This window comes from Pteronotus mesoamericanus, unplaced genomic scaffold (genome assembly GCF_021234165.1).
Source record: "Pteronotus mesoamericanus isolate MK-2021 breed Mesoamerican mustached bat unplaced genomic scaffold, CSHL_Meso_final scaffold_85, whole genome shotgun sequence".
In the NCBI taxonomy this organism is placed as follows: Eukaryota; Metazoa; Chordata; class Mammalia; order Chiroptera; family Mormoopidae; genus Pteronotus; species Pteronotus mesoamericanus.
Genome location: NW_026555329.1, coordinates 6264171 through 6276348, shown reverse-complemented (window position 1 = coordinate 6276348; position 12178 = coordinate 6264171). Strand labels below are relative to the sequence as shown.

Below are 12178 nucleotides of genomic sequence, written 5' to 3'. Positions count from 1 at the left end.
AAATTTCCTCAGGATTTTACCAACACTTTCCTAAAAGTCTTTGCTGCTTCCTCCTGCTTCCACATTTTAGGTATTTGTTATGGCAACACCCTGCTTTTAGGTTCTAAAATCTACATTACAAATTATTCTAAGTCCCAATGGTTAAGACTGCACACATTTACTGTCTCACAGTTTCTATGGGTCAGTAATTTTGGAGCAGCTCAGTGGGTGGTTCTGCCTCAGGATCAGTTGGATGATTACGACAAGGAGGTTGGCAGGGGCTGAAGTCATCTGAAGGGCTGACTGGGGCTGTAGGATTGGCTTCCAGGAAGAATCACTCAGGTGGCTGCTGGAAGGAGGGCCTCTCTATTGTGAGTGATCCAAGAGAGAGAAGAAGTAAGCTGCTGTGTCCTTTAGGGCCTCGTCACTCAAGTCACTTTTTCCACGTGCTGGTCATTAGAAGAATCACTAAATCCAGCCTTCTTTTCAAGGGAATTAAGCTCCATCTTCTGAAGGAAAGGAGTGTTGACAAATTTATTTATTTCTGTGGGGTATTTTTTTCCTTTAAAAAAATTGAGATAAAATCGACATATAACACTGTATAAATTTCAGGTGTACAACATGTTGATTTGATACATTTATAAGCTGCAATATGGTTTTCTTTTGGAAGGAAAGGGTATTGATGAAAACTACCACAGGAAGGTGGGGAAGCTCAAGATGGGGTCTTGTTCCTCTTCCTTAGGGCTGAACCACAAAGCGGGGTCTCTGGAGACTCTGACTAGACTTTTTATTGAGAATCCTGTGATGTCCACAGAGATGAGCCTGTGGCCCCCATGGTCTCTGTAATCTCTAGGCAGACCACCCTGTTGAGAGCAGTTTGTTTAAAGGTTCAGCTGAATGTTTTCTACCAGTGTCTAATTATATCTACTCTAGCTCATCACAAATTCATGTCCTATCTTTCAGAGGCTTCAGATAAGTTCATTGCCCTGCAATCTCAGATCTCTGATGGGTTCAAGTAAAGCTGTCGTTTTTTTCAGACTTCTTGGTATCTTTTGTTATTGTTGTTGTAAGGGTGGGAGTGAAGCAGCTCTCAAATTTCTACATCATAAGCAGAACCTGGAAGCATACTTCCAATAGAAATTCATTGACCAACATATACTTGAAGCACTTTAAGCTACTGATGTTTTTATTCCTATTGAAGTTCAAATGTAAGGTGGTAGAAGCCTCCTCATGTTGACTCCTGAAAATTTTTGACACACCCTCACGAATACTTAATGGCTAGCTTCTCTGCTTTCTGCTCTTACAATACGTCCCAAGGCCTACTGGTATTTTTTCTGTGCCAAAGCTAGAATCAGCCATTTCTCAAAGTTTCCTTGTTTATTTGAGTGGGAAATCATATCTAGAGACCAATATCTAAACCCTAGAGATGCTGCTCACAGAGGGTTACTTCTTGTTTCAAACACTTTTCAGTGAGCAAAGCTAAGTAATGGCTATTCCATTAAAGACAAAATAGATCATGAGTTTATACTGAAACTTTAACTTCAAAATCAGGTCTAAGGGGATTTTACTTAACCCCATCTATTTTATATATGTTTCTCCTTTCTACCATGTCAAAACTCCTGGGTTCCAATGACAGGGGCATAATTATTCATTTGTGTTTAGTAAATGCTGCCCAGGCATTCTCCTTGAAAAACAAGGTACTCATTTTTCTAACTGCTGGAGATGTTGTCTGCTGACGCCACCGGGAATTTTCTCAGCCAAAGGTTACCTCCATGGCCAAGGTTAGGCTTTCTCCCTTGGTGCATCATGGGGCTGCAAAGGTGTGGCTCTCTTGCCTCAATTTAGGACATCTCCAAAGGGCCATCACAGCTTATGAGCTCCCCATGGGATCAACCAAGCCTTCTCTTGCAGCTGCCTGGCAGTTTCACTTCTCCCTCTGCCTAATCTGCTTCCTTCAGTCCCCTACAGGTATGTTTTCCCTAAGAGCCCTCCCTAACAAGTGACCTGCATGCAAACCCCACAAAAGAGTCCATTTATCCAAGAATCCAACCTATGGCAGCTTTATTCTCATAATACATAGGCAGTGTGTGGGACTGGAGAGCATTAAGTTAAATAAAGTAAGCCAGGTGGTGAAAGGCAAATACTGTATGAGCTCACCTATGAGTGGAACCTAATCAACAAAATAAGCGAGTAAAATAGAACCAGAGACATGGACATAAAGAACAAACTGACAGTGACCAGGGGTCAGGGGGAGGGGGATAGCAGGGGAAAGAGGGGAAGGGTCATCAAAGAACATGTATAAAGGACACATGGACAACGGCAGCAGTTGGAGGGGAAAGCATTGATGTGGGAGGTGGGGAAGGGGAGGGCAGAGGCGAGTAATGGGGGGAAATGGAGACAATTGTAACTGAACAACAATAATAATAAAAAAATTACTGAAAACAATTTAAAAGTGTTTATATTGTTTTTATTTTATTTTATGCAGTTCTTTTTGTTTAGGATATATCTCTTCCAGGAATATACTGTCTAATTCTTTTTTGAAAAATCCCTTGAAATAATTCTTCTCTGTATAGTTATGCCAATAACTCACTATGCAGGGAAATTCATTTGGTTAATTTTGCTTTTTAGTTTCAGAGAATTTTTTTAAAAGAATTTACATTTATTTTTTTAAAAGATTTTATGTATTTATTTTTAGAAAGAAGGGAAGGGAAGGAGAAAGAGAGGGAGAGAAACATTGATGTGCGAGAGATACATCAATTGGTTGCCTCTAGCACACCTCCAACTGGGGACCTGGCTTGCAACCCAGGCATGTGCCCTGACTGGGAATTGAACCCACGACCCTTTGGTTTGCAGGTCAGCACTCAATCCACTGAGCCACACCAGCCAGGGCTCAGTTTTCCTTGTAGCCATGTATTAGTTCATTGTGTGAATGTTTTAAATAATTCAACCAGCTTTCTGTTTCTGGATATTTGGGTTGTTTCCAGTCTTTTGCTTTTACAGCTGGTGCTATAATAAGATTGCTGGGTCATAGGGCAAATGCATAGGCATTGTTTCTGGAAATTGACAAATTCTCTGGGGTTTCATAATTTTGAATTGCCAGTAGAGATATATGTGAGTGCCTGTTTTCCCAGCCATGCCAAAAATATGATGTCAGTCTTAAATCTAGTAAATAAAACAAATGTGTTGTATTATAAATTGATTTTGTATTTTTATCTTGTGCGGGATATCAAGCAATTTTTCACATATTTAAGGGCCATTTGCATGATTAAACATGTCTCAGCATACCATGTTCATGTACTAACTAGCCAGCAAGCTGGAAAGACAAGAAGAAATGGAGGCTGGCAGATTCTCTAAGAACATGACACACAAGTCATATTGCATTACTTTCACTTTCTATTGGTTATAAGAGAAACTAGGAAATGAAATTTCCAGGTGGGTAACCATGAATTCCATTTAAGCTTGGACTTGGGCTAAGTGTTCTATTACCAAGAGGCATAAAGGGTGAGTGGGCACTGGAGACAGTTAGCAGTTTCTGTGTTATTTTAAGAAAAACCCATATTCTTTGTCTGCATTTCCTAATATTTTCCCTCTTAGTGGACTTCTTGCTGTTTTTCCAAAAACAAATCTACAGAATCTATGGCTCATCCTCTCACATCTCTGCTTAAAAACGAGGCTTTCTTGAACATTGGTAGTATTAACATCCCCCTTCTTTCTCCTTTGCTTTTCTTCTTAGAACGTATCATCATCTGATATAATAAGCAGTCTTTCTTTGCTTGTTTAGTTTCTCTCACACTTGCCATTCCCTAACTAATAATAAACTCTTTATAATTCTTAAATGTGCCAGGCACTGACCTAAGTGTTTGTGATTTCTATATATTTAAACTGAATTAATTTTCCCAACAACTCTTAGGTTGACTACCGCCATGCTAGCATTGCATAACAAACCTCACTACAGTTATATACCTAGAGCAATAGTCATTTATTCTTGCTCATGCATCTGTAGGTTGACTGAGGGTAGACAGACATACACCAGGCGGGGCTGGACTTGCCTCTGAGTTACATGCTGAATCCAGGTTGGTTCCTTGCACCAGCAGGATAGTGGGGGATACCTTTCTCAGGACAATGGAAGAGGCACCATGGCCAAGCCCATAAGGCAAGGACATTGCAAGCGTCTGTTTGTGGCATGTCCACTAACATCCCATGGACCAAAGCAAGTCATAGGGTTAAGCACAACTTCAAGGGAACAGAAAAATATACCCGTATCATGAAGGTGGGGGAGAGGGACTATTTACTGAAAAAAAAAAAAAAAAAAGAAAACCAGTCTGTCATTTTATTATTCCTACTTCAGACAAGGAAATCAAGACACCTAAAGGTGAGTGGCTACCTGAGGTCCCATATGCTCACTACCTCCTAGGAGAAGTGGCATGCAAACCCAGTTGGTATAGCACCAGTCTGGCCAGTATAACTCTAGCTTATACCAGTAACATGAGAGCATGAACTTCATCTGCCTTTTTCTGGTGTATTCCCAGCATCTAGAACAGGGCCTGGCACTTAGTTGGCATTCGGCATATATTTGTGGAGCAAATAAATGAGCTCAGCACTGTATGTGACCTTTGTTGGTTGGTACTTGATACGTGTTAGCTATTATTATTAAGAAAAATTGCTTGAAATGAGGTAATAAGGTAAAAGAAAGGCAGCATGTCTTTTCAGTGTTACAGTTTAATGTTGTTTAACTGGTCCACCAAAGGATTACTTCATTATCTAGGGAAATGCACCTTTTTTGGCCCATTTTCTACTATTGATTCTAGAACCAAACTCTGTGAAGTAATATTTTCAGTTTTGTTCACTACAGACGTAAATTATTTCTGAAATACAAATTATTCCAAAAAAGACCCCCCTCCCCCCCAAAAAACCCCCCAAAAGATTATACTTATTGCCCTACAGGACATTAAAAAGTACTTTTCCAAACTAGCAATCTTATTCCAACAGACTATCTTTACTGCTTATACATCTCTTTTTCTAATTCTCATTGGAACCAACTCCACCATTTTGTTGGTTTCCCCAATAATGAGTTGAATAGGACTTCAACATGTCTTCATTCTATATTTGGAGTCATATATGTAAGTTTTTGAAAATTGTACTTTACTATTTGCACTAATATCTATTTCCTGCGGGATCTGAAAGTCGTTTTTCAGTTTCAATTTAATACAGTACTTATTTACAGAATTGCTATCACCCTGGGGTAGAGGGATGCAAAGCTGGACTAGTGGGGGGAGAGGAGAGAATGAGAAGCTTTGTAAGGTGTTTGCGGTGACTTCCAGACTTGCATACAAGCCACTGGAGCCCCGAGCATTATAAAGACTTTCCCGGAGTCTGTATTAATTCAGGATTCTGATCCCGTAGCTAGAAAAGCTAATAAATGTTTACCTCCACCCCCCTCCCCCGCTCCCATTCTGGTTACTTTAGTAATTAGAATTTCCTTAATCTCAACAAATGCCACTAACAGACTGTACTGAAATTCCATTTTAATATCATGATTTAGTAATCCAGAACTTTTCTCCCTTTTCTTTTTACTCTTGGATTGAATGATAATTCTACCTATTTCCCAAGCACTTTTGAGTCTACAAAGAGAGCTCGCTATGCATGAGAGCGAGGGTCGAGGGTCAGAATTCGGACTGGCTACACCTAGACCTTGGGTTTCCTCAAGGAGGAAGGTTGGCTTGCAGGGTTGGCTCTTATCTGGTAATATTCGGACAGACTTCAGCCAAGGCAGCAAGTGACCTGAGCACGGGGTCTGAATCTCCGTTCTCCCTTCTCCTTGTTACTTAGTCCCTTTGTGACTTCGTTCCATCGCCCAAACAAGATGGCTAGTCAGAGCCCTGCCTTTCAGCGAGTTACCTGCAATGGTCAAGGTGGAGGATTTAGCACGGAATTCCCCCCAAGGCGGTACTGTTCAAACCACAGCTGTTAATCAATGCTGGGCCTTGAATGCCAGTGATTGGTCTTCACTGGTAGCCCCACGGAGACGCCCAACGGACGGAGGAGCCCGAGGGCAATGGAGGGGGCCCGCCGAGTGCCTCAGACCGACCGAGGACACGCCCCTCGCTCGGCCCGTTTGGGGCCCAGGGCCCGAAGGCCCCTCCCCTCCGCGCTCACTCCGCCCCCAGCGGGCGGGCGGGGTGGGGACTCCGTCCCCTGGGAAACAGGACGCGCAGCGAGTCCTGGGCTGGCGCGTCGGCCACGGGGCTCCCACTGCGCGCAGACACCGGGTGCCAAGTTGCGGCAGGTGGGGAAGAGCGGCCGCGCCCTCGGTGGTCGCGGGAGGACTTGGGAGCCCCTCGGGTGCGTGTGCAGAGCGGTGTCCTCACCCAGCCGGGGCTGGGAGGGGCGCGTGCGGAGCGGGCTCGCCCGCGTCTCCTCGGACGTGCCTGATGGCAGCCCAGATGGTAGCTCGGGAGGCGCGGGGCGACCGGGAAGCCCCGACCCTTCGCCTGGACGCAGCGGGCGGGCTGGAGCTGGAAGAGGAGGAAGAACAGGAGGAGGAGGCGGAGGCCAGGAGAGCACAGAGTTTCGCCCAAGACGCGCGGGTGCGCTTCCTCGGCGCCCGCCTGGAGCAGATGCTGGGGCTCCAGGAGGAGAAATGGAGCCAGCATTTGGAGAGCGAGGACAACCGGCAGGTCCTGGGGGAGTTTCTGGAGAGCCCCGGCCCGGCCTGCCTCGTGTTCAGCGTTGCCGCCGCAGGACGGCTCGCAGCCTCCCGGGAGGTAAGGAGCGACGGGCGGGGGGGACCCGGCCACGCCACCGCCCAGCAGTAAGGGTACTGGGCTGGGGACAGGCGAGTCGCGCCTCCTTGGGTTCCTGGGGGGCACGCACTCGGGCTCATTAAAAAGCTTTCTTGGAAGTCTGTCCTGGCGTCCGCAGCTTCCCCCCATGTGTGCCCACCCTGCAGTTAAGTGGCCCTAGGTGGTTTTCTAGAAGGCCAGCCCGATCCTGCTCCACCCGGACAAAGCAGGACAAACAGAGCCTCTCCCCGCCGCCGGGGCGGTAGGTGCAAGGTGTGTTCTGTGCCAGGTAATTTACGTCTCAGTCGCTCTTGGGTCGCTCCGGAGCCACATCCTTAAGAGAGGGTGTTTGGCAGAACCCGGATAACTTGACAAGTATTCTGACTGCCTGTCAACTCCACCTCGTCCCAGGGAAAAAATACATAGTCTTTAAAAGTGAGTGCTGGGGTAATGCGTGTGCAAACGCGGTGTTCATCAACCATCGAGGGGGGCAGTCCTTTCTCCCCTCCTTTCTCCCTTCTCTATTCCCTCCATTCCTCGCCCTCCACCCCTTAAAATTTAGACTGCTCGCCCACTTGAAGGTTAACGTGTCACCTGCAAGTACAGCATTGGCCTTTGGCATTTTTCAAGTGTGAAAAGTTTGGAGCAAAATTGAAGATCTTTAGGTCATACAGTGCCGCGGCAGAATGTAAAGTGTTACTGTCTTCGCTAGACATGGTCTTTGTAATAGCTGGGAAACAGGATGAGAGAGAGAGGGAGAGGGGGGGAGAGAGAGAGAATATAATAGGAATTTGCATTTGGGTTTCGTAAAATTTTTTTGTTTTGCTACTTTCCTAGTGGTGAACTAATTTAAAAAATTGTCAGTAGGCAGTGGGTAGAACACTTACCTCTAGTGTGTACCAGGTTTTGTCTCTCTTGCTAGCAATCTAGCTACAAGTTCAACCTTGCTTGTTAACATGGAAAGACATCTGGACTTCAACTAATTAGCTTGCTCTTATTTCAGATTCCAAGAGATGCAAAAAGTAAACTCGTTTATATTGCCAAGAAGGTTACTGAGAGCATTGGAGTAAATGATTTCTTTCAGACGGTTTTCTTTGGAGAATTACCCACCTCCTCTCTCGGAACTGTAACTGCTTTCCTGGACGAGGTACTAGTCTATCTTTAATATTTGAATCTTTCATTTACCTCAGTGACACTTGGAATTATCTGGGACAACTCTAGCCTTCCCCTCCCTCCCCGAAGAGAGAGAATGTAGAAGCCAGTAATCTCTTTAGCCAGCTGGATGGAGTGCCATAGCATTAAGACTGTTCCTGAAATGAACTGATACTAGCTGATGCTGATATTCCACAGGTGGTGATTTGTGGGGCCATCATTTTCCTCTTTCTAAATCATGGAAGTAAATAAAGAGCAGCTTGAACTGAATAGGCTCTTGTACTTACCAGTAGCTAGAGGTTTTAAAATTTACATTCTGAATAGAGACAAACTGACATTTTGGGAAGGGTTTTGAAAATCAGTTTCGATTCTTGTTAGTCTCTAAATGTCACTTCTGACAGATAATGGTTAAATGTAATGGAAACAGTGTTAGAAATGGTTGCCTTAAAAGTCCTCTTTTTCTCCCCTTAAACCGGGAGAAATGCTCCCTAAACCAACTGGCACTTTCATGTGCATCAGAGCCACCTGGGATTTTGTTGAAGGCCGACAGATTTGGAAGGTCTGGGGTGGGGCTGGTACTCTGTGTTTCTAACCTGATGGACCAGCTTTGAGGAACAACGCACTAAATGATTGGATCCTGTGGAACCAGAGCAGTGGTTCTCCAACTTGGCAGAACATTAGAATCACCTGGGGGAACTTGAGGACGTGCTGGGCTCTGGTCCCAACTCAAACTAATTAAATCAGTGCCTGGCTCTCCCCAAGATCCCCAGGTGACTCTCATGTGTCCTAAACTTTGGGAACTGATGGGTTAGATGTTAGTAAATCGGATCACAATCAGTGAGGTCCTGTCAAAACTTAAGGTAGAAATAAATGACTGCCAACATATTTATTACTAAGGATCTGCCAATCGTTTGTTATCTCTTTTACTGCCTGAGTCTCTTTGGCTGTCTCTTTGGAAGAAGGTATTTTTTTTGCTATCTTTGGGCTCTCACCCCCAACTTCAGTCTTCCTGTGGAATTTGCTTGGTTTTAGCTGATTTCAAAAGACACTAAGAAGAGAGTTCTGTCTTTGAGTGGCTGGGACAGTTTGGGTATGTAGCAGGTGTTCAGGAAATTTTAATTGAACTGAGTCTGATGAAAGGATTTCATACGAAGTGTGACTAACTTTCGGTCATTGGAATCCAGACAGCCAGCATCCGGGTTGGGGAGGGCAAGGCTGCGCTCGTCATTGGCATCTTGCTCTACCATCTGAAGGAACAAAATTCTTTGAAGTTCCTCTGATCTTTCTCTGAATCTAGCCCAGTCTCAATGCATATCACTCTGAAAGAAGGTCTAAATGAGAGGGAGTAAGCTGTTAATGCGTAAATCTGTAGAAGGCACAAAACATCCAGAACCTCTGGATCTAGAGTGGTTTGGAAGATTGTCAGTCATGCTTGAGGATGTGAGGATTAGGAAGAAAAGAAAGGCAAGGGCATCACACTCGTGAGGTTGGTTGTGTTTATTTATAGACAAGGCTTAAATTCAGTGTGAATGGGGCCCTAAAGCATGGCTGTAGACTTTTGGGCTAAAATATTCCAAGGATTGGCTTTGCTTTGTATCCATTACAGCCCACAAACTGGCTCATTAACAGTGATGTATGAGGTACTCCGAATCCTCTCTCTCTCCCTCCAAGATCTCTCTCCCAAAAGCCACACTTGGAGATCCACCTGCCTTCCTGCGATTCCCACTTGATGTGTAATAGACATCTCACACTTAACGTCCAAAGTTGGACTGACTCCCCCAACCTGTGTTATGTGTGGTTGGCCCCAGGAGAGTGGATATGGACTCCGTCCTTCTGGCTGTTCCCACCCGAAAACCTCCAAGTCAGCCCTGACTCCTCCCTTTGTCTCACGCCTTGTATCCATTCTAGCAGGAAATCATACAGGTTCCACTTTCAAAGTATGTCTAGAATCAGTCCCCTTCTTGCTCCATTGCTGCCACCCCGGTCCAGGTCACCATGATCTCTCATCTGTGCTACTGCATGAGTTTCCTGATTGGCTTCCCTGCTTCTGTGTCTCCCGTCTAGACCCCGTTCCCAGCACAGCGCTGGAGTGACCCTTGTTGAAACATGAGTCGGAACATGCCAGAACATGAACTTCTCTGCTTAGACCCTGCACAGGTCCTCCTTTCACTCCAAACAACGGCCCAGGTGCCTATAGGGGGCTAGATGTGGTATTGTTGCTCCCTGTGAATCAGCAGTATCAGCATCACTGGGAAACTGGTTAGAACCGGAGAATCTCAGTGCCCCGCCCCGAGATGCTGCCTCGGAACCAGCTGGTAATTCTCATGCTTGATGAAAGAACTGGCCCCGAATCCCCGTGGTCTGACCTCTTCATCACCCCTCTCAACTCATCTCACTTGCTAACTCATGGCCTCCGTGCTGATTCTAATTGTGTCCGGCACACTGTTGCCCCAAGGACCCTTTCTCCCCTATGTCATCATCTTCCTTACGTTCCACTCTGCCAACCCTGTCCTTCAAGTCTTTATGCTCAGATACCTTTCAGTGAAGTCTCCATCCAGGAGAGCAGGGGTCTGTGTGGAAAATTACTTGGTCCCCAGAGTGTTGAAGGCCACGGAGGAGACAGCTAGATGGAGGGACTGGAGGAAGGGCATTCTGATCAGAGGGAGAAACATTGCAAAGGCGCAGAGGTGAGAAAATATGGGTTTGTTTTTTAAAAAAGGAGTGAAGTCATATAACTAGATTGGGGACCCAGAGCTGGAGGTGGTAAGAAATAAGGCTGGAGAGGCTGATTAGCAAATAAATAGCCATGTCACTTTTTCAGATGATGGCCAGCACCCAAACCCACTGCCAAACCCAAACCTATGCCTTTATTGGAAGACGGTAGTGGTAGTGCATGTTCCATGAAGGATTTTATCGGACTAGGCTATACTTGGAAGTGTTGGAGTCAGGTGGAATGTCAGTGGTCATTTGTGACTTGCATTCCAAGCTAGTCAGCATTGGACTTTCTGGGGGATTTGTACATTAACAAGAAAAACATTAAATGCAAAAAGTGGCAGATTGATATGTGACTCAATTGAGGAGTAAGGAGAGACTGTTACTGAGGTAGTGAATGAGATGGAAAGTATTAAGGGAAGTTTTTTAAATGGGATAGATTAAGAAAGGGATGGACCAAGTATTTGAACCAAAGGTGGAGAATGTCATTTGTGACTTCATATTTACTCTTTGTTTTCTCATTTCAATGATCTAATATACTCTCACTTATGTTCAGTGTTAAATAGTTTTTGAAGTCTGGCTCACATATACACCGATTGACGGTAGTTCATGCTGATGCACTGGGGCCTCCCAATCTTTCTCTCCAGTTTGATCTTTCTTCTGAACTCTAAGCTCAGACAGCTGCCTTCTTCCAAATGTGTCCATTGATGTATTGATATTATGGACATCTCAAACCTAACATGTCCAAAATTGAACTCCTGATCTCAACATTATTTTTTTAGTTAAGTGTTATGTTGACCCAGATCTTGAAATAAATAATAATTGTGAATGTCCCTCGAACCATAACAGAAGCATGATTTAGTTCTTTTTTTTAAATTTATTGATTTGAGAGAGAGAGAGAGGAAGAAGGTAGAAGGGGAGAGAGAAAGAGAGAAAAAAAATCAGTGTGAGAGAGAAACATCAGTTTCCTCCCATATGTGTCCCAACCGGGCATCGGACCTTATAGCCTTGGTGTATCGGGACGATGCTCTAACCAACTGAGCTACCCAGCCAGGGTGTGATTTGCTTCTTGTATTCAAGCCTGGGCTCTATCCTTGGATATGCTAATTTAACTGGTCTGAGAGAGGCCCAGACTCCTGTATTTTAAAAGTGTTTCCCAGGTAATAGTCTCTACTAACTTTACAAGTGTTATAAAAACACACTTTCCAGATTAAGAAAGGATAAAAGAAGGTAAGAGAACCACAGCAAGGACACAATAGCTCTTTTATCTGTAGTTGTATGTATCTTCAGTAAACATGTCCAGATTATTTTGGTTCATAGAAAAAGTTTTTGGGTTTTTCTTACAAAAACTAGACAAAAAAACCTTCCCAACTAAAACAAAACAAGCCCCCAACCCCCCCCCCCCCATTTACTGAATTACTTTGTGTCGAAGATTTAAAAGCACATTCCAAGTCTGTTTTAAGTGATGTTTATCGAGATACTCTGGCTGTGCAGAGCATGTGGCCCAGAGCTTCGTAACAGTCTTATCTACAGCTTCTGACACAAATATTTAA

The 12178-nt window shown here is 44.5% G+C and overlaps 1 protein-coding gene across 2 annotated transcripts in view; it reads left to right on the top strand.

Moving 5' to 3' along the window:
* Positions 1 to 6410: 6410 nt before the first annotated feature.
* Positions 6411 to 12178, top strand: part of DNAH11 (dynein axonemal heavy chain 11) — a 251134-nt gene continuing 245366 nt past the window's right edge. For both annotated transcript variants that reach the window (XM_054564603.1, XM_054564601.1), the window contains exons 1-2: positions 6411 to 6743; positions 7765 to 7908. In XM_054564603.1, the coding sequence (XP_054420578.1) occupies positions 6411 to 6743; positions 7765 to 7908 (477 nt within the window). The remainder of the gene's footprint in view (positions 6744 to 7764; positions 7909 to 12178) is intronic.